The following is a 22769-nucleotide window of genomic DNA, read 5'->3' as shown; positions in this document are numbered from 1 at the left end:
GACAAACAATATTCCACGGTATCCCAAAGCCAATAGTTAACGTACGCAAGGAAGAAATAAACAAGAAGGAAGACAGCTATACCAGAGTCACACGAAAACACAAAGAGCAATAAGAATCTAACAGCGACGAACAAAGCTCCAACGATGAAGACATGAACGTAAACACGACCGAGGGAGAGGGCAGACGGACTGAGCAGCAAGCGACAGTAAGTAATCCTGACCATTGCTCACCACCAAGAAAGAAGATAAACAAGAGAAGCGGAAAGCAGTGCGCCCAGAAAGGCAGCAATAATATTTGATTTTTTTTTAATGTAGAATACATTTAAGTTTTCAATATAGGGTTCCCGTTTCAAAATATCGGCTGCGGCGCCGCGTCAGATTTTGAACTTTAATAACTTTAATCATACTTAACAGAATGATTTGATTTTTAGGCCAATTTGTTGAAAATATGTTCCTCTATGCTGTATTAAAATTTTAAGTATGTATAACATGCACTAATAACAAAAAATTGTGTTTTAAAAAATCTTTCGAAAACGACTCGGAAAAGTGAAAATTTTCAGCCCATCCAGCACAGAGCCGTCACTATGGTGGACCAACCGAACAATAAAATAATGAAAAGTTTATATATATATATATATATATATATATATATATATATATATATATATATATATATATATATATATATATATATATATATATATATATATATATATATATATATATATATATATATATATATATATATATATATATATATATATATATATATATATATATATATATATATATATATATATATATATATATATATATATATATATATATATATATATATATATATATATATATATATATATATATATATATATATATATATATATATATATATATATATATATATAAACTTTTCATTATTTTATTGTTCGGTTGGTCCACCATAGTGACGGCTCTGTGCTGGATGGGCTGAAAATTTTCACTTTTCCGAGTCGTTTTCGAAAGATTTTTTAAAACACAATTTTTTGTTATTAGTGCATGTTATACATACTTAAAATTTTAATACAGCATAGAGGAACATATTTTCAACAAATTGGCCTAAAAATCAAATCATTCTGTTAAGTATGATAAAAGTTATTAAAGTTCAAAATCTGACGCGGCGCCGCAGCCGATATTTTGAAACGGGAACCCTATATTGAAAACTTAAATGTATTCTACATTAAAAAAAATCAAATATTATTGCTGCCTTTCTGGGCGCACTGCTTTCCGCTTCTCTTGTTTATATTCTTTCTTGGTGGTGAGCAATGGTCAGGATTACTTACTGTCGCTTGCTGCTCAGTCCGTCTGCCCTCTCCCTCGGTCGTGTTTACGTTCATGTCTTCATCGTTGGAGCTTTGTTCGTCGCTGTTAGATTCTTATTGCTCTTTGTGTTTTCGTGTGACTCTGGTATAGCTGTCTTCCTTCTTGTTTATTTCTTCCTTGCGTACGTTAACTATTGGCTTTGGGATACCGTGGAATATTGTTTGTCCGGCATGCATTTTTTGACCGGCTGTCTGTGGTGTATCAGTAGATGTCCAAGGCTGTTTGGTGGTGTGGGTTGTAGTAGATGAATTTTCTTTAGTTGTTTTGGCACATGGCTTTCCGTAGTGTGCCATCATGTTACAAAACTGGCACGTGGGCGTCTGTCCAGGGTATGTGCAAAGGGTTCTTTGTATGTAGTTAACACCTTGCGATGATCTGGCCTCGAAAGTTAAATAAGACGGTATAGGTTGGTTCAGTCGTATTCGCACAACCCGAACACCGTTGGGAATGCCAGGGAAAAAGTCTCCATGTGTCGTTAGAGACTGATTCCACTTCTCCATACTTCGACATGAATCTTTTAATATATTCCGTGCCAGTACGAGGTGCCAGATCATGGAGTTTTATTTCAGTTAGATCGAGATCCATATACTCGGGGATCTTAGTTTTGGCGTTTTCATATTCGACATCATGTTGCATGTTGTTCTTTGCTACGAAGCTTTCTGCCTCGGCTAAAGAGTTGAACGTTATTAGTACTACATTCCTAGTGTGGTGAAGCTGGACGTATGACACCTCTGTAAGACCAAGTTCCATTTTCACCTTGATCAACTGTTCCACCTCGCGCACTGAAGGTCTAAGACGGGTTTGCGAAAAATCAATCGCGATTGTGTTCTCCCGTAATGGGCGAAATTTATTTTGTTGTTCTCTCATTTCACTCGAAGTTAGGTGCAACGGAACTTTCCTGTTACACGTACACGTTAGAACGGCGCGGCGCGGATAGTATTTTTTGTTTGCGTGCTGTTCGCAAGCGGTGCGCTATTTGGCTTCTGATCTGTACGAGATGAGGAAGCAGACTGGGGGATAGAATCTGGTTTTATCGTTTTTGCTGAGTTATCTAATGAAATATGCGTAAAAATGTAACGTGACAGACAGAAGCCTTGACCATATGCACATTAAAACTGCTGGTATACACTATCAACTCAGAGCCTTTCGGATTTATATCAGAGCTGCCCCAGATGATGTAATGGGCATTTGCATCACTGCCAATGAAGTTGAAGACTATTATTTTCACAGTATGATACCATTTCTTTTAATTCATCCGTAGGAGATGGTTCATTGTGGGGGAAATATGCCGAGCAATAAACGTAATTCCTTACAAAGGATTCAGTTGACACGTTGACAACCATTGCACAAATGTCACGAGTTGTTAGTTCGGACAAAAGATGGGCCTCAGTAGCATTATTTACCAGGATACACGCACGTGGCATTTCTCGAGCATTATTCATTCCACTTTTGCTAAAAACCACAATAACGGGAGCTAATAACTTAATAACAATTTTTTTCCTGTTTTGAAGTAAGGCTCTTGAGCCAAGGCTATGTGACCCTTGCCTTCCTGAAATAGACGAGAAAGGTTCATTGTTGCTGTCCGTTTATGCTGAAGGTGTTTAGGTCAATTTTATTCTTCTCGGGTTCGGGTTTTCAAATTTGAATTTCTCGGGTTCGGGTCGGGTTCGGGTTTTTCGAATTCGGAATTTTCGGATTCTGGTCGAGTTCGAGTTTTGAATAGATCACACGCAACCATTTCTTGACGCTGTATGCGTCTACGCACAACACCCAGTCCATTTTTGAAATATTAACGGATGGCACATATAACCGTACTAAAATCGTACTAAACCTTTAAATCGCTAGAATTTGTTGTATTTTCTGCTGCTGAACTATTGTATTTTTTATTCATGTATAAAATTTCTTGTCTTCAGATTAGCAAACTGTCCGAACTATTTTATTTTTTAAACGAGTACTCATGAGAGAGCATTCAACAATAAGAGTTTCGCGTCTAAAATCTATGCGATTTATTTTTCATGATAATCATCAATAAACCAGGTCAAAATAAATTTTTCGGAAAGTATATTGGTTCAAGCAAGTAGAAATCTACGGAAAGTAGAGACCGTAGATCAACGATGGCACTCATATGGTAATGGTAAACTAGCGTCACTATATATATATATATATATATATATATATATATATATATATATATATATATATATATATATATATATATATATATATATATATATATATATATATATATATATATATATATATATATATATATATATATATATATATATATATATATATATATATATATATATATATATATATATATATATATATATATATATATATATATATATATATATATATATATATATATATATATATATATATATATATATATATATATATATATATATATATATATATATATATATATATATATATATATATATATATATATATATATATATATATATATATATATATATATATAAATATATATATATATATATATATATATATATATATATATATATATATATATATATATATATATATATATATATATATATATATATATATATATATATTCCTTTGCTTAGGCCATTAGAAGCCGGACGGAAAGGAAAGGCTCATGCACGGCACGAGAACGAGCAAGAAAGCAATAGTAGTGCATATTAGCGCGATTATATAAATATCTGTCGGTCGGCTTTTCTCATCATTCGTATTCGTTCAAGCACTAGCAAGCAGCCAGTCCACCGAAGGAAAGCAGTTGGCGATGACGACGGTCGGAAAAAGTGCCGCAGCTACTGGTGACTCATCGCAACCCGACCAGGAACTGTCGCCCTGCAAGAATTTCGCCCCAACTAAAGGGCAACAGAGCAACTAATCTATAGGCTATCGTTCCAGTGTCTGGGTCGTGAGATTGTGCAGGACTGCAAAGTCGAGCTACGCTTACAAAGCTCAGTCGTAATGATGCCCCGAGAAGCCAACGATGCCTACTTGGTCGGTTTGTTTGAGAATGCAAAATAGTGCGACAAGCGCATAACTTTTAGGCCAAATACATTAGACTGGCTCACAGTGTCCGCGGGGAGTACGTCTGAATTATGCTCCCGCAATAAAACAATAAACGGTTCTTTACAGGACCAATTAATTGTGTTCTAATAAGAGTTAAACTGAAATTTACATTTTATGGTGTATAACAAATAATTTTCAGAAAGCTATATAAGAAATACGATGTGTGGAAAGAAAGAGAATTTAAATTATCCTCTCTCGCTCGTTTTCGTGCACAGCTTTTCCATTCCTTTCTGCTGCTAATACCATCATAACTAAAACGAATGTGGGTGTTCCCCCACCATCTCATGGCCAGTATCAGCGCTAACAAATAAGACAAAAGAATTTAAATTTGTGAAAATCTTTTCCTTCCTTCTTTTCAAATCTGCAACATTCTTTGAAAATATTGTTGGAATGTTGTTATTGGAAAAATTGAACATGCAAGTTTGCTAGCACTGGCCACTAGATTGAAGGTGATGGAAAGACAGAATATTCGTTTTGGTTATGCTAGTATTGGTAGCCGAACGGAAAGGAAAGGCACAGGAATGGCACGAAAACGAGCGAGAGAGCGATAGTAGTGCTTTCTCGTGTGTTCATATATGAATATTGGTCGGTCGGTTTTTCTCATCATTCGTATTTGTTCAAGCACTAGCAAGCAGCCAGTCCACCGGAGGAAAGCAGTTGGCAATGATGACGGTCCGCAAAAGTGCCCCAGCTACTGGTGGCCCATCGCAACCAACTACCGATCAGGAACTGTCGCCATGCCAGTATTTCGCCCCAACTAAAGGGCAACGGGGCAACTAATCCGCTGGCTAACATTCCAGCGTCTGGTTCGTAAGGTTGTGTATTACTTCAAAGTCGAGCTACGCTTACAAAACTTAGCCGTAATGAAGCCAGTGATGCCTACTTGGTCGGTTTGTTTGAGGATACAAAATAGTGCACCAAATTACAATAAAATTAACGGTTCTTTTCAGGACCAATCAATTGTGTTCTAGTGAGAGTTAAACTGAAACTTTGATTTTAAGATGCGTAACAATTTTTCAACAAGCAACATAATACGTTGTGTGGAAAGAAGTAGCTTGCACATCGATCAAAAATTTAAATTATCCTCTCGCTCGTTTCGTGCACTGCTTTTCCATTCCTTTCTACTGTTATTATCACTATTACCAAAACGAATGTGCGTGTTCCCTCTAGTGATCAGTGTTGCTTCAATTGCATGTGTTTAAGAGAAACGTTGAAGTCGCATGCTTCTATTCGAGCTTTTTGGCAGCCTCCGTGTACTAACTGCATTGAATGATTTTTTTGTGCAGCTCCGTGCTAGTAGCAAACAAAATGGCCCTACCAGTGTCTGATTCGTAAGATTGTGCAGGATTTCAAAGTCGAGCTAAGCTTATAAAGTTCAGCCGTAATGGTACTTGAAGAAGCCAGTCTTGTCCGAGGCTACAAACAGTTCGCCAGGCACGTAACTATCATGCCAAATATATCCAACGATCCAGCGCATCACCATCAACACCAACGCCGATACCAAAGGTTCTTTTCAGAACCACCAGTATTACCATAGAGAATTATTTGAAAATTTCCCATTCAAACGTGATTCTGTTGAATATTATTAGATTTAAATTAACGTCTCGAATTGAAATCACGGCGCTCCGGTTATGTCACAGACATTACGCACCCATCTTTTTTTATTGTGACCACGACTAACGGTTTAATATAGACACCCCATTTCTATATTTCAGAAGGAACAGAAGGTCGAGTTTGGAAAGTTTGTAACTTTCATTGTACTTAACCAAATTACACAATGTTCGCACCAATGATTCAGAAATATGACCAGGAATCTTCTATTAGATTTGTAAGTATGTAAAATTTACATGAATAAAGAAAAATTGATTTTCAGGAATCAATTATTACCTGTTCTGCCATTGGGCAGTACTATGCGACTTCCTCATGCTAATAATTCATTTCATCGTTAGCCATCTCCCTCACCAAGGCCAACAACGCCAACAAAAACGGCCCTTTTCAGGACCACCATCATTTTTGTAAAGAATAATTTGAAATATTCCTCGCCCAAATCACCTTTTGTCCGAAAATTCCAATGAGTATCAACATATTTGAAGAACGTGTTCCTTATGTATTCTACATCTCTCCGGTTATGTCGCAGACATTACCCACCCATCTTTTTATAATAATCATGGTGGTTCTGAAAAGAATCTTTGTTGTTGGCGTCTGCGTTGATAGGGGATGCGCTGGATTCTAAGCTTGTTGAGACATTCATTCATGAAATGAACAAATTTCATATTTTCTTGCTTTGAAATATTAATGTTGAAATCTCTCGAAACAACCATCGGAATCTTTTTCCTAGCGTACAGAAATGAATCACGCTTAGCGAAAAACTAGAGGCATTCAGGGGGGGGAGGGGGTACAACAAGTTGACATGTTGTGACATAGGGGGGAGGGGGAGTTAGCTAGATCGTTACGTAACATGTTTTCACCGAAGAAAAAAAATTTTTTCTAGGGATTCGTTACGTAACAGGGGAGGGGGGGATGAAGAAATTTGTGACAATTTGTTACATGGGGGGAGGGGGAGTCAATTTTGGGCAATTTTTGCGTTACGTAATTTATGAATGGTCCCTTTCAAATGGCTAAATTCTACGCATCAAGTTCGATTCACCGGGCTCAGCAAAATTTTCCTGGGGATCCCGTTCGTTAATCTATTCAGTAAAACAATTTTATTACCGAGTTCTCCGCATTGAATACAGGTCAATAAGTATCTGTCAATATTCAATAAGAGTTGCGGTAAATTTATGTTTGCGGTAAATTTATATCGATAAAAGTTAAGGAATGCACGTTTTAGTTATTGCCGTGTTAACCCGAAAATTTTTCATTTCATTCATATAGGAACAATCATTGAAATTATGTCAATTTATACTTTGCAAGATTTGAAATAACTTCGAAGTGTGGTCTCGACACCCCTGTTATGTCATATACATTACCAACCCATCTTTTCCATCATACATTCGTCCTAATAGAGTTCTATGCAAATCATATCACACACACCAATTAGGGGTTTGTTTTCCTCCAGCTGTCATATATAAAACTGTCAGCCAATTTGAACATTTGAAATAGCTCGCCTAAAGTATTTATAAAGGTTCGAAATGCTCTATGATACTGTAAATCTTATTCCGGACATGCACAATACCGGTTAGTCAGGCTCCACGATGAAAATAATCCGACCGAAAAGCTATTTTCGATTTGTTTTCCTCTACCTATGACATGTGGAGGAAAACAAATCGGTGAACTCACTAATACAGTTACAGATTGTCAAGTACTCTATAAGGACGGTTTGTAGATAACTATGGTGATACAAGACGAGAATCTTTTGAAACGATTCAAACCTTGCCGTCGATTTTTTGTTACTGCGTACACATCCTTTCGTGCGATAAATGAAAATATTTTCATCATTCGTTTTGGTGTAGCTTTCGCTTTCGAACAATTTCCTCACTGGATGAAAACCGGTTTTCGCTGAAAACCAGTTTTTGAATAGCTGGGAAGCAATTAGTCGAAAACCGGTTTTCAGCGAAAACTGGTTTTCATCCATGTGAAGAATTTGGCCGTTAGTGGTAGAGTTGCCACATTCACTAATTTTCTTGGATGGATTTGCAAAAACCTTCGGATTTGTAGATTATTTTGAAAAATATTTTCTTATGATTCACTGGTAAAAGTATAGAATTAACAAGCGCAAACTTAATACTAGTTAATAAAATAAACTTTCTAATTAAATTCTTTTTCCATTTTGCATTCGGCCTAATAAAGGGCGGTTTGTAGATAACTATGGTGATACAAGACGAGAATCTTTTCGATTCAAACCTTGCCGCCGATTTGTTGTTACTGCGTACAGACATACGAACATTCCCCTTTCGCAGCTCATACCGAATGAGCACGCTTTTGCATCAAGGCGTTCCTATTTATGAACTTTTCGGTGCAGATGAAAGGCCATCCTTTTGTGCGATAAATGAAAATATTTTCATCATTAGTTTTGGTGTAGCTTTCGCTTAGGGGCAGAGTTGCCACATTCACTGATTTTCTTGGAAGGATTTGCAAACATTTTCGGGTTTGTAGATTAATTTGAAAAATATTTTCTTATATGATAATTATCTTTAATTATACAAATTAATAAAAGGAACTTCGTAATAAAATTCTTTTTCCATTATATATTCATCCTAAGGATGGTTTGCATATAACTATGACACAAATCCATCCACAATTAACAGCGCTAACGGAAAGCACCACTAATTCTTTAAAAGTATGTTGTTAGTCCTAAAAAGGGACTGTTGGCAACATTAGAGACGCGTGAATCCACTTATCTTCTTCGGGCAGCTTTCTTGGCAGGTTTGGCGGCCTTCTTTGGCTTTGAAGTCTTCGGCTTGTTCGCTGCAGCCTTCGATGTTTTGGTGGCATTTTTAGTGGCAGTTGCTACCGCCTTTTCAGTGACTACGTTTCTTAGCCTTTGGCTGTTTGGCCTTCTCACCGCCACCACGTCCACCAACGTTTTTCTTCTTCTCTCCGGTGATAGCCGATTTGATTGGTAGTCCAATGCAGCTTCTCAATGGACGACCTAACACCTAGCACGCACGTTTTACACACACACCTGGCTTTGAGAAAAGCGGCGACACCCCTATTTATAGGTTTTATCATTAATGTTGATTCTCATTTAATGTAGTTTTTGAACTATTCAAACAAATTTTATATAGCATACAACGTATCGGCAGCAAGCGTCGAACGTTTTCCTTCCGATTTATGAAACAAGGCGAGTAATCCGTTTAGTAGAAAGAAAGTTATTAAGGTTCAAAATGAACGTAACGCTTTTGCTAATATGCACTACTATCGCTTTCTCGCTCGTTCTCGTGTAGTGCATGAGCCTTTCTTTTCCGTCCGGCTTCTAATGGCATAACCAAAACGAATATGCCGGCTTTCCCCACCAACTACTCTCGTCAAGCAACCCAATACGAATAATCATAGGAACAAACATGTATTTAAAACTTTTCATCATTTTATTGTTCGGTTGGTGCACAATATTGACGGCTCTGTGCGGGATGGGCTGAAAATTTTCACTTTTCCCAGTCGTTTTCGGAAGATTTTTCAAAGCACTATTTTTCCATTAATAATGAATGTCCTACATATTCCAAAATTTAATACAACATTGGTACAAATATTTTCGACAAAATGCCGAAGAAATTGATTAAATCCATTCAGTACAACAGAAGATATAAGCGTTCAAAACCTTACATCATTTTTCTTCCGAAATTTTGAAAAGGGGCCCCTATATTGAAAGGTAAGTCGTGCATATTGAAATTTCAAGTCTTGTTTCCTAACAAACTGAAAATAACATATTGATAGCATACAAAATCGATGTTCATCCGTGGGGGTCCGTAGCAACCCAGGGTGATTTATAAGGGATCCGTGGTACGAAAAATGTTCAGCACCGCTGCCGTAAACAATTGTTCCGAATGATGCAGTCGTTGGGCAATCGATAATGAAATGTACATAAGTAAATATAACACGCAGAACAGTAAACATACGTTTTGCGATCGATACAATTTTCTAGACGTTTGTGGCTTCACTTTTTCGTCATTCTTTCAGATTTCGTTTTTTTCTGCACATGGAGCATGTAGGGCACCATACATACTGATCGTAGTTGTGTATAAAAATCGATGTTAGATTTTTTGTTTCTTTCTTATGACCTGGTTTTTTGATTCACTGTTTCACTTCCTTTATGCACAACTCCTTAGAAAGGCACTCTAGGAACATTTTCTTTTTATGTTCACTTCCAGCTTTTAATGCCGGCTGCACTGCCAGATATAATTGCGACCTGGGCCGGGACTCGCGTATAGAAGTTTTCTATTTCCCATACTACTCACATACGCTCTCATTCTGGTTCACATATCGCTCACATGCCATCTCATTCTTATCCCTACTGGTTCAAAATGATATTTGAGAGCTGCATCAATTTGACACTTGTTTTTTCTCTATCCACATGTCCCATCCCAGATTTCGACTAGTTATGAGTACCAAATATTTCAAATTCACCGCAACCGACCATCGCTGCCAAATGGACTCCAAACTTGTTTTGAATATCTTAAACCATTTTTTGAAGCGCCGTAGATGTTTTTGATACGTTTGCGAATTGATAAAAGTAACCCTCTGGAACCATGTTCCGGATTCACCGGTCAATCGTCCTCATAGTCTAAAGATGGTTGGATTTGGTTAATGCACACAGTCTTTTGCCACTTAAATAGACTTTGTCATCTTGGAGTCTTTTTTTCATTGAATCGTTTACAATACCCTCGTGGAAACTTGTCCAAACCTCAATTTAATTTGGTATGACGTGCTTTAACAAATTCTACAAGTGTAAAAAGTGTAAAGTTAGTCTCATAAAATTTGTTTTATGTAATTAATACAAAGCCCAGATGGCAAAACCAACTTATCCTAACGCAATCCGGAATAACTACGGTATTTTTGTACCGTAATATCCCAATCTACACTAGTAATAACTAAAAGAATATCCGGTTCTTTAAATGTATAATGCAATGAAATTGGTCAACTCTATTAAAATATATGAATTTTTGAAAAAAAAAAGATTTGCGAATCTCCCAAGCCGAGCATTTAGTTGTTTTGCATTTGTTCCTAGGGGTAATTAGCTTAGACCAATATAGTCATACGTCAAAATATTCAACTCCCGTGAGCATCCGCCCATTTCTTGACTGGATTTTTTGATGTCGAAAGAGCCAACTTTTTCGAATCATGTTTGTGAAACTTCTCGACAAATTTGACAAACTACAGCGTTACATTGTTCGATGATTTGACAAACGGGTCAGTACACTGTTTGACAAATTGACAAACAATCGCACTAACAAAAACGAATAAAAATTTTGACACCCTGTTTAGATATTTGAAAATCCTATACACAGCAGTCCAAATTTATTTCGGGAAAGGATTTTTTTCCAAATATTACATTGTACTAGTAGCTTAAGGTCCCCTATAAAATTTGAAGAAATTGATATCTGAATTTGATGAAACTATTTCAAAATAGTCGACACAATTATATCTTAGGGGCAGATCAATGTACTGGATTCTAATATATGGAGTCGAAATTTATTACGTAATAAACTTGCAGAAATGGAGCGAGAGCAACATAGCATTGCCAAACCTTACAATTAAGTACATTGGGGGCACAACACTTGTGATGCATTTTCAGCGAAATTAAATGCATTTCTTTTATCAAAATCAGGCAATTGACATCCTTATCTCTACATGCAGAGTTTTACAATAGGCAACATCGTTTTTCCACCGATCGATGGGGGTCAGTTTGATAACGTCAAAATCACTTGAAATGTCATCAACAAACAACAGTAGCAGTAAACTACTGCTATAAGCATAACTGTTTCATGTGCTATGGAATTCCATATACACATGGGACAATTATGCGTAGAGCGGAAGCACAAAAGAAAACAATGCACAGTTTCATTGATTTGATGCAAACTAAAGTACTCCTAGTTCGTATTTAGAACAAATTTCGTTAATTTTGTTACAAAGTTCTTATGTTGACTACGCAAATATGACGTCATGTCACCCTCTTGATCAAAATAGAAACCCATAATGTATTTTGCGTTGCGTGTAAGACGTTAAAATCCTGCAAAAAACTAGTATTACATTCAACAATACGTCTAACAAAATGGATCATCGTAGGACGTTTGTTGTACAGACTTTTCTACGAGGGAGTACAAAGCTGATGCAAAAGTGGAAATGAAATGCATTTTGTCTAATTTGATGCAAATTTGTTATACATTTCTGAGTGATCTCCCCCTACACGCAAAAATAAAACCTACAGAATAAGTCTTTTAACGTAAATTTAGGTACTTTTGAGTTGGGCATCGCTTTCGCACTTATTAGTGTTGTCAAAAACAAAACGAGAGATTCGACTCAGTCGAGGTCTTCCGAGCAGTAAGGTACTTTTAAGTTGTTGGGGGTATACTCAAAATTAGATAAATTCAACTTAAATTTAAGCAAATTAAACTCAAGGTTGAGTTATTTTTGCCGTAGTTAAATGGAAACTACCTTCAACACGGTTTACCTAATTTTACCTTCCTGCACGATACTACGAGATTGAGTCAAAAGTACTGAATTTTAGGTAGTTTTTCGGTGGCGTGTAGATTATACCTCTAGTTGGGATATAATGTGGTTTATATAGGGGTGGCAAAACACACGGTTTGCTAATATTGGCAACCAAAAATATGTAAACAATCCAGAAGCACATCGGGTCGACGTCATAGCGTTCACACGATACAATGGGAGCGGAACAAAGGGTATGACGAAAGCAAGTCGATTTATTCTGTGATCACTCACACCACTCATGTAATATTCATCTTACGAATACCAAAGTGCCCTCTTTGCCATACCTGTATTTAGTACATTGGTTGGGTATACTGGTTGGATGGTGCGTTTTTAACGGGCATTTGTTAATATATTATACTTCATTTAAACGTGGACTTCTGTTCTGTGCTCAAAATGATTCTCGCTTGGCCAGTACCAAAACAAAACAGAACATAGTTTTCAGGCTTGTTTTCTTCGCACAGATCTAACAAATTTTTTCCTTAATGAAATATCGTCAACTTACTGATTTTCACACATTTCGTGTTTTTTATAACGCACTATTTTAGAAACCTCGCAAATTACTTTTCCCTTCAATTTATTTAGTTAACAAAAACTACTATTAACTACTACTATAACGAGAGCAAGCAGAACTGAAAATTTTGTGATGAATTTTTTCGTTTTTGCACTTCCTTCCGCTATGTACTTTTTCGGCAAACTGAATAACGATCATCGATTTCGATTGACGTCTATGTCGCAGTTTTTGCCGAACGATTAATTTCAGAGTTTGGGCGTAGGGGCGCAACTATCGGCAAAAAGGACACAAGAGCGGAGAATTAAATGGCTGCGTACTGCTTTCTCTTCTTCGAACGTCCCCTCACAGTAAACGAAAAGGTGGCAAGGCGGTTTAAACCAGCCCGGTCAAACCATTCGGAATTTGATTCGGAATCCTGAATGGAGTCAGTATGGATTCCAAATCAAATGCAACAACCGATTCTGAGTCGGAATCGGTTGTTGCATTTGATTTGGAATCCATAATGACTCCATTAAGAAATCCGAACCGGTTCCGAAATGAGTTTAACTGGGAGGTATCTGCTACGCCGCCATGATTTCAAAGCCAAGATCTAAAACGTCGCGTTAAGGTCAATCCACAATAAAAATAATCGATTTCATTCGACACAACTTTGTGATGGTCCAGTTCGTTTAATTTGTTGGTATCATGGCGAAAAGTTTTTGTTATTCACCGACATGTTCAAAACAACACTTTTCTTCACTTTTCGGTCCATTTTTTTCACTTTTCGACATACATCTAAAGATCGAATTATACCGTACGGTATATGATTAGTGCAGAACGAGCTTCAAGCAAAATGAGCAGAACAATCTGAACTGTCAGTGGGGCCCATAATTTGTGTGCCCGCTGAGATGTTGACTTATGTCAGTTCAATGCAAACAGGATAGGGGTGTCATATACGTGGTTTAAACCTACACAGTAAAAAAAACTTTACCCATTTTATGTATTCAAATTGCCCATTTTCGGAAATTATTCGAGCTGTCAAAAATGGGTATTTTTGTTTCTAACAATGAGTACTTTTTATCCATTTCACAACTACTCGATGAGGTAATGTCAATTGGTATATTGATCTTAACAATGGGTGAAAAATCCTTAAGAATTATTTCAAGCGAGTTAACCTGCCAACTAAGGATCGTAACGGAACCTGCAAATTATCAGCCTGCATCGGAGTCCGTGGCGGAAACGGGACATTTCGGCAATGCTACGAAAGCAACGGCCGTTTATACTACTGAGGATGTTGCAAATATGCACCAGTTCGGCATTTTTAGAGCAGCCAAAAGATTCAGCCATCAAAAATATATCCAGTTGGCGATTTTATTTTGTTAAGAAGTTTTGGAATAGGATCTCTATCTAGATTTCTATACTTTTATAAGGAGACAATAAAGTGAAATGAATGTTATTTTATGTTTTTTTTTAAATTCAGAAATAATTTTTGGTGACAGTATTTTCCATTCTGGCGCGATTTGCATGAATGGGTATTTTTTACGCATTTTGTTGTTCTTCGCAGTTCTGCGAAAAATGATGGGTAAAACATACCCAGGTTTACGTACAAGGATTGTACTCATTTATGGGTTCAAGCTCTTTAAAATTTAAAGAATTATTCCATTCGTAACCAAACGTTGTACCGAGAAACAAGTACTTTTTGTTCTCTCCGGTGTGGTTTGGTTTTTTCGGTAGTACGAAGGTGCTTGCTGTGGCAGAGGCTGCAGTAAAGCATTACTAATAAACAGTCCCGCGAGTGATAATTATTACCTGCGATATCGGTGAAGGTAGTGCAGTGAAGTGCGTTACTAAACAGTTTTCTTGCCTGAAAGACGGCTTTGTTTAGACGAGCTATATCAGCTCTCTACTGTGTGAAGGTCACGCGGGTGACGGATAAAACAAACGAAGGATCAATTCACCTGCCTGCTCGTCAGGAACCAATTGGTGAAGTGCTTCGTTTTTTACTTTTCTTATCGATTTTTTTTCTTTTTATTGCTTTTGATTTTTTATTTTGATTTATGTTAAACAGTGCGGTCGAGCGTGTTGCTCCCGCAACAAAATGGAACAAACAGAAGGATCACCCTCCGAATACGAATCTTATGGGAAGAGGAACGTATATCTGATTCGGAGACAGATAATGTTATGGTCGATCCACTTTCCCCCAATGTCTCACAGCCCCCCGAGTCAAGGTTTACCAGGATGGATCCGCTGGTCCTTGGGTGGTATACTTTCGGCCCAAAAATAAACCGTTAAACAGCATAACTGTTGCACGGGACAAAACGTTACTCGGCCGTAACGGAGATTAAAAAGGTTAAGGTTCAGTCAGATAAACTGCGCGTAGTCGTTACTGACTTGAAACAGGCCAATGATATCGTTAGCAATAGCCTCTTTACGCTGGAGTATCGCGTCTACATCCCTTCTCGTGATGTGGAGATCGACGGTATGGTAAGTGATGCGGGTCTAACTGTCGATGATCTGATAAATGATGGGGCTGGCCGCTTTAAGGACCCTAACCTTCAATCAGTTAAGATTTTGGAGTGCAAGGAATTGCACTCAAAGTCCATCGAAGATGGGAATTACTATCCATCAGAATCGTTTCGCGTAACCTTCGCCGGATCTGCACTTCCGAGCTACGTTGAAGTGGGAGGAGCTCGTCTACCTGTAAGCCTGTTTGTACCGCGGGTCATGAATTGTTCCAATTGCAAGCAGCTAGGTCACACGGCCACCTACTGTAGCAACAAGCAACGGTGCGGTAAATGTAGGGAACGCCATGCGGATGATACTTGCAGTAGGCCCACTGAGAAGTGTGTTTACTGTGGGGAGAATCCGCATGCACTTTTGACATGCCCAACGTACAAACTTCGCGCGGATAAACTGAAGCGATCCGCCAAAGATCGCTCCAAACGCTCACGCAGAAATGCTTGAAAGAGCTATTCCACTTATCTCCGAAAACCCATTCGCTCTTTTGCCAACTGACGATAACGCCTCTAACGACCCTTGCGAGGGGCATTCTTTGGCTCCGCTTGGAAACTCTAGGAAAAGACCTAATCAAAACTCACCTGAACTTCCTCGTAAGGGTCCTCGGTTGTCCCAAACAAGGGTACAAAATAAAAATAATTCATCAACTGGAAGTGCTGGTACAAATCCGAAGATAATACCTCCTGGTTTTGGGAAATTGAGATACAACCAGGAGTTCTGCCATCTGTGGACGAAAAAGGATTTTAATCGCAAAAAATAATCATTCTGCGATTAGCGTGTGCCGTAGATTGAAATGTCAAACGAGCCCAAGAAGTATAGAAGAGAAAGGTGGGCAAATTGTTCATTTCCTAATGTGTTGGTATTTGGTATTTGAAACCTTGAGTATGCTGCCAGACCTGCGCAACGTAAAAATCAACAGATGGAAAAAAGTGCTGTTAGGCCTGCGCAACGTAAAAATCAATAGTTGGAGCTCAGTGTAGAATATTTTGTGGGTTTATCTGTATAATTTGTTTTTGCATCAGCTGCATTTTAGGGATACTGCTTTAAACTACCAGAATATTCTGCAGCTGCATTAGAAAAAATTATCCCAAAATACATGTAAGCAGATAATGAGCATTTTCGTCAGCGAAATATTTTTCTGTTTCCTTTTTCCTGTAAACTGTGCCTCTTAATGAACTGGTCAGACTATTCAATGATCGTTATCTCATGTGGGTATTAAAATATGATCATTAGAACGAAATAATGTAGCTTTCTCCTGCTGGAGAGATAATAAATCCAAAAAAGTTTCTTTTCTCCCTAATCTAGGAATGTCGCCACCTCTACTATAATGTATTGTATTGAACTGAGAATTGTCATTACGTACTGCAAAATTGTGCCGTCTTTTAAGAAATACAGAAGTGAACCATATTGTTATTTTATAATATTTGTTGCTATTCTACCAACAGTAAGAACATTTTTAAAACAGTTGACTGAACAATGGCCCCTCCTTACAGCGATCGTATCCTTCGATGGCTAACTTATTAGACGGAATCAGGGATCTGATCACTGTTTTACAGTGGAACTGCAGAAGTATTATCCCCAAAATTGATTCATTAAAACACTTGCTAAATTACAATCGTCGTGATGCATTTTCCCTATGTGAAACATGGCTAACTTCTAATATAAACCTCAACTTCCACGATTTTAACATTATCCGCTTGGATCGAGAAGACTCATATGGAGGGGTACTTTTAGGGATCAAAAAGTGCTACTCCTTCAATCGAATCAACCTCCCTTCGACGCCAGGCATTGTCAAACAACAATCAAAGGCAAAGATCTTTGCATTGCTTCTATTTACATTCCTCCTAGGGCCATGATGGGATATCGAAGATTCTCCAACGTGATTGAACACCTTCCCTCGCCCCGCCTGCTTCTTGGAGACTTTAACTCTCACGGTACGGAGTGGGGCTGTCTATACGACGATAATCGATCTTCGACAATTCAAGACCTTTGTGACAACTTCAATATGACAATTCTGAACACAGGGGAAATGACACGGATTCCTAGACCACCTGCGCAAGCAAGTGCACGGGACATATCTTTATGCTCGACATCACTACGGTTAGATTGCAAGTGGAAGGTAATATCTGATCCCCACGGTTGTGACCACTTACCAATTGTAATTGCAATCACCACTGGTTCAAGACCATCGGCACCAATCAATGTTCCCTATGACCTCACACGAAACATTGATTGGAAGAGCTACGCTGCTGAGATGTCCAAAACTATCGATTCAACACAGGTACTTCCCCCGGAGGAAGAATATAAGTTTTTGTCCAACTCGATTCTCGATACCGCGATTCAAACTCAGACGAAACGAGTACCCGACGTGAACACCCAAAAACGTTCTCCCAACCCGTGGTGGGACAAAGAGTGCTCAGACGTGTACGCGGAGAAAGCTGCCGCGTATAAAACCTTCCGGAACGACGGGTTAGTTGCTAGTTATCGAGTGTACGCGATATTAGAAAAGCGAATGAAAAATTTAATGAAAGCTAAGAAACGCAGTTACTGGCGCAGGTTTGTCGACGGGTTAACAAGAGAAACATCGATGAGCACCTTTGGGGCACGGCCCGACGTATGCGAAACCGAAACAGAACTAACGAGAGCGTGGAATATTCAAACCGTTGGATATTCGATTTCGCCAAGAAGGTTTGTCCGGATTACGCCCCGGCACAGAAAATCTACCGCGCCGCGTCGCCTTACAATACCGCGAACGAAACACCGTTTACGATGGTGAAGTTCTCGCTTGCTCTCTTATCATGTAACAATAAAGCCCCGTGGCCAAATAGAATCAAATTCAACTTGTTGAAGAATCTGCCAGACTCTGCCAAAAGACGCTTGTTGAATTTATTTAATAGGTTTCTTGAGGGTAACATTGTCCCACATGACTGGAGACAGATGAGGGTCATCGCCAACCAAAAACCAGTCTCCGACTACAATTCGTATCGTCCTATTGCAATGCTGTCCTATATCCGGAAATTATTCGAAAAAAAGAATTGTTTCGCCTCGATAATTGGGTCGAAACAAATGGCTTACTGACATATACACAATTTGGCTTCCACAAAGGCAAAGGGACGAACGATTGCCTTGCGTTGCTCTCAACAGAAATTCAAATGGCATATGCTAACAAAGAGCAGATGGCATCAGTATTGTTGGATATTAAGGGGGCTTTCGATTCAGTTTCGATCAACATTCTTTATGAGAAGTTGCACCAGCATGGTCTTTCGCCAATTTTAAATAACTTTTTGCTAAACCTGTTGTCTGAAAAACAAATGCATTTCTCGCATGGCGATTTATCGACATCACGATTTAGCTACACTGCTGGCCAATAAAATAGGTGTGTGATAGATTATTTTGTTTTTCTCTCAGTTACACATACCAAGCTACAGCAGTCTCTATCACACCTACCGCACACACAAGCCTTGGTAGGGTAGACGAGCCCTTATTCATCTCATTAGTCGGGATGTCACACTCTTTCGCAGATAACTCGGCTTTCAGTGATTGTAATGCTCTTAAATCAGTATCAACATCTTTGCTTCGTTCCTAATAAGTAGTACAATAAAAAATCTCGCCTGGAAAATGTAAAATACTCCCGTTTGAGCGAAGCGAAAATTCGAGTACAACGCACCCTTATTCGTCCTACCATTTGAGCCAATGCGCTGAATAGAGAGAGCAGATACTGCTCTAACTAATGTGTTCAAATGGGTAGGATGAATAGAGGTGCTAAGATGAATTAGGGCACAGTAACCCTATCTGTCAAGTTACTAGTGGGTTGTTGGCGCTGATTACATTTGCAATCTTTGTCAAGATGTAAAACAAGACTGCCACAGGCTTTTTTGTGTGGTCAACATAATAGGTGTGAGAAATATATTAATGGGTTATTATTTTACACAATACCATTATATGTTTTATTTGGTAAAGTTTGTATTCTGCGTGCTAATAAATGTATTTTAAAGTTTAATAAGTCAATGATTTGTTAGAGAATGGGTCAATCATCTCACTGTATCTCAAGTGGAACGAGTTTTGCTAAGAAATTTTGTTAAAGAAAATAAGACGTATAAATAAATTGCGAATATACTTCGGCATTCCGAAAACTTTGTTACAAATGCCTTAAAACCTTTGAAAAAAAAAACACGCAAAAAAACCAAGAAAACATCTACAGCAGCTGACCATTGTATTGCATTATTAGCGAAATCTGATCCATTCGCGTCATCCACGACTATACAGCACAAATTGGAAATGTGGTAAGTCTGAGAACAGTTCGCCTTAAGATGTAAAATTCAAATCTTCCAGAAGGAATTGCTAAAAAGGTTCCACTATTGTGAAGCAAAAGCCCTCACAGAAATATGCAATTTACTTTTCAACACCGTTAATGAGCCTGGTTCAGAAGGAATAAAAAAATGGCGACATATCTTTCAAGGAGCCAATCGAAGATAAACCTATTTTCGTCCGATGCACAACGAAATGTTAGGCGTCGAAAGTGCAAAAAGTTTGATCTGCGACACACGCAAAATATGGTAAAGCACGGGGGCGAGAATAATGAGGTTTGGGGGTACTTTTCGTGGAATTACGCAGGTCCTATTTTTCACAACACCACTATAATGGCAAGATACGAATGCAAGGCTAAAGGATGGACATCCTAAAGGATGTCATGCAGTGCTATGTCAAAGATAACGTGCCTTTATATGGCAGTTTCAGCAAGATATTGATCGAAAACACACACCGAAATATGTAAAGGAATGATGTCGGGATAATAAAGTGACTATAATTTCGGACCCTACCAATCTCTTGTCATCAATCCCGTAGAAAATCTACGGAATGTACTTAAAAAGAAGTTATCCGGTCAAAATTTCAGAAATAAGGGTCGTTTGTGGGAAGCAGTTTAAAAGGAATGGTACACTATGCCAACGGAAACTTATCAGCGTTTGAATGACTCAATGCCAAGGCGAATGGATAAAATTTGGTTGAATAAGAGATGTTACACAGGCTACTAGTTGTTAAAAATATTAAAGTCTTAAAATCATTGGATTTGAAAAATTTTAATGCAATGGATTACAATACACCTATTTCATTGACCAGGTACTTTTTTGGATTTCATTGAGAAGAGAGAGTTACGGTAAAGCATAACAATTAATTTACAAATTAAAGTGTTCTTTTTCATATTTACGACTGTGCCTAATTATAAAATGTTGGAATAAAAAAATAGTTTTAGAGAAAACTTAAAATTTCATGTATTTTTATCTCACACCTATTTTATTGGCCAGGAGTGTACATGGGCCTTCCCCAGGGCTCATGTCTAAGCCCTCTCCTCTACAATTTTTACGTGAATGACATTGACGAATGTCTTGTCAATTCCTGCACGCTAAGGCAGCTTGTAGATGACGGTGTGGTCTCTATTACAGGTCCTAAAGCCGTCGACTTGCAAGGACCACTGCAAGATATCTTGGACAATTTGTCTGCTTGAGCTAGTCGTATTTTCTAGAAAGCGTGAACCAGCGCAACTACAGCTTCAATTAATGGATCAAACTATTGCTCAGGCTTCAACATTCAAATATCTCGGGGTATGGTTCGACTCTAAAGGTACCTGGGGATGTCACATTAGGTATCTGAAACAGAAGTGCCAACAAAGGATCAACTTTTTCCGTACAATAACTGGAACATGGTGGGGTGCCCATCCAGGAGACCTAATCAGGCTGTACCAAACAACGATATTATCAGTTTTGGAGTACGGATGTTTCTGCTTTCGCTCCGCTGCGAACATACACTTCATCAAACTGGAGCGAATCCAGTATCGTTGCTTGCGTATTGCCTTGGGTTGTATGCACTCGACCCATACGATGAGTCTCGAAGTGCTGGCGGGCGTTCTTCCGCTGAAAAATCGATTCTGGGACCTCTCATATCGATTGCTCATTCGATGCGATATTCTGAACCCATTGGTGATTGCAAATTGCGAAAGGCTTGTCGAGCTTAATTCTCAGACCCGATTCATGTCCTTGTACTTCGATTACATGGCACAGAACATCAATTCATCTACGTGTAACGTCAACCGTGCTCATCTCTTAGATACTTCTGATCCAACTGTATTTTACATCCATCCGATACATCCATGAAGGAAGAGATTTGTGGAATTCCGGATCATATTCGCCCACAAATGGTCCCAAATATTTTCTACGACAAATACCATCAAGTCGACTGCGCCAAAATGTTCTACACTGACGGATCAATTCTCGACGAGTCCACAGGCTTCGGTATCTTCAACGAAAATCTTGCTGCCTCATTCAAACTCAATGATCCTGCTTCAATTTACGTCGCAGAATTAGCTGTCATTCAGTATACTCTCGGGATCATTGACACCCTGCCCTCAGACCATTACTTCATCGTTTCGGATAGTCTCAGCTCCATTGAGGCCATCCGTGCGGCGAAGCCTGGAAAGCACTCACCGTATTTCCTGGGGAAAATACGGGAATATCTGAGTGCTTTATCTGAAAAATCTTACCAGATTACCTTGGTTTGGGTCCCGTCACATTGTTCTATTGCGGGCAATGAGAAGGCGGACTCTTTAGCCAAGGTGGGCGCATTAGAAGGCGACACTTACGAAAGACCAATTTGCTTCAACGAATTTTTCAGAATCTCTCGTCAGAGGACGCTCGATAGTTGGCAAACCTCATGGAGCAATGGGCATCTGGGACGGTGGCTACATTCCATTATCCCGAAGGTATCAACGAATGCTTGGTTTAAGAGGTTGGATGTGAACCGGGACTTTATTCGTACGATGTCAAGGATCATGTCCAACCATTACTCGTTTGACGCGCATCTCCGTCGTATAGAGCTTGCTGAAAGTAATCATTATGTTTGTGAGAACGGCTATCACGACATCGAGCATGTTGTTTGGCTGTGCGCAGAGTACTATATTGCCAGGTCCCAACTAATAGATTCCCTTCGGGCCCGAGGTAGATCACCCTATGTGCCAGTCCGGGACGTCCTAGCAAGCCGTGACCACCCCTATATTTTTATTATCTATATCTTTTTGAAAACTATTGATGTCCAAGCTTAATACATTTTCCCCTCTCTCATTCACAGTAGAATCTCACCAACCTATCCCTGTATCTACAATATGGCATTGCTTCACGAGTCTTCGGTG

General features: G+C 38.5%; 1 protein-coding gene across 1 annotated transcript in view; it reads right to left on the bottom strand.

The window, feature by feature from the left end:
- Window positions 1-13264, bottom strand: part of LOC131687373 (uncharacterized) — a 133789-nt gene extending 120525 nt beyond the window's left edge. The window contains exon 1 of the mRNA XM_058971456.1: window positions 13085-13264. Coding sequence (XP_058827439.1) covers window positions 13085-13098 — 14 coding nt within the window. The 5' untranslated portion in view covers window positions 13099-13264. The remainder of the gene's footprint in view (window positions 1-13084) is intronic.
- Window positions 13265-22769: the final 9505 nt, after the last annotated feature.

Source organism: Topomyia yanbarensis, chromosome 3 (assembly GCF_030247195.1).
Source record: "Topomyia yanbarensis strain Yona2022 chromosome 3, ASM3024719v1, whole genome shotgun sequence".
Lineage (NCBI taxonomy): Eukaryota > Metazoa > Arthropoda > Insecta > Diptera > Culicidae > Topomyia > Topomyia yanbarensis.
The sequence above is the reverse complement of the archived record's forward strand: the minus strand, read 5'-3'. Positions and strand labels throughout refer to the sequence as shown.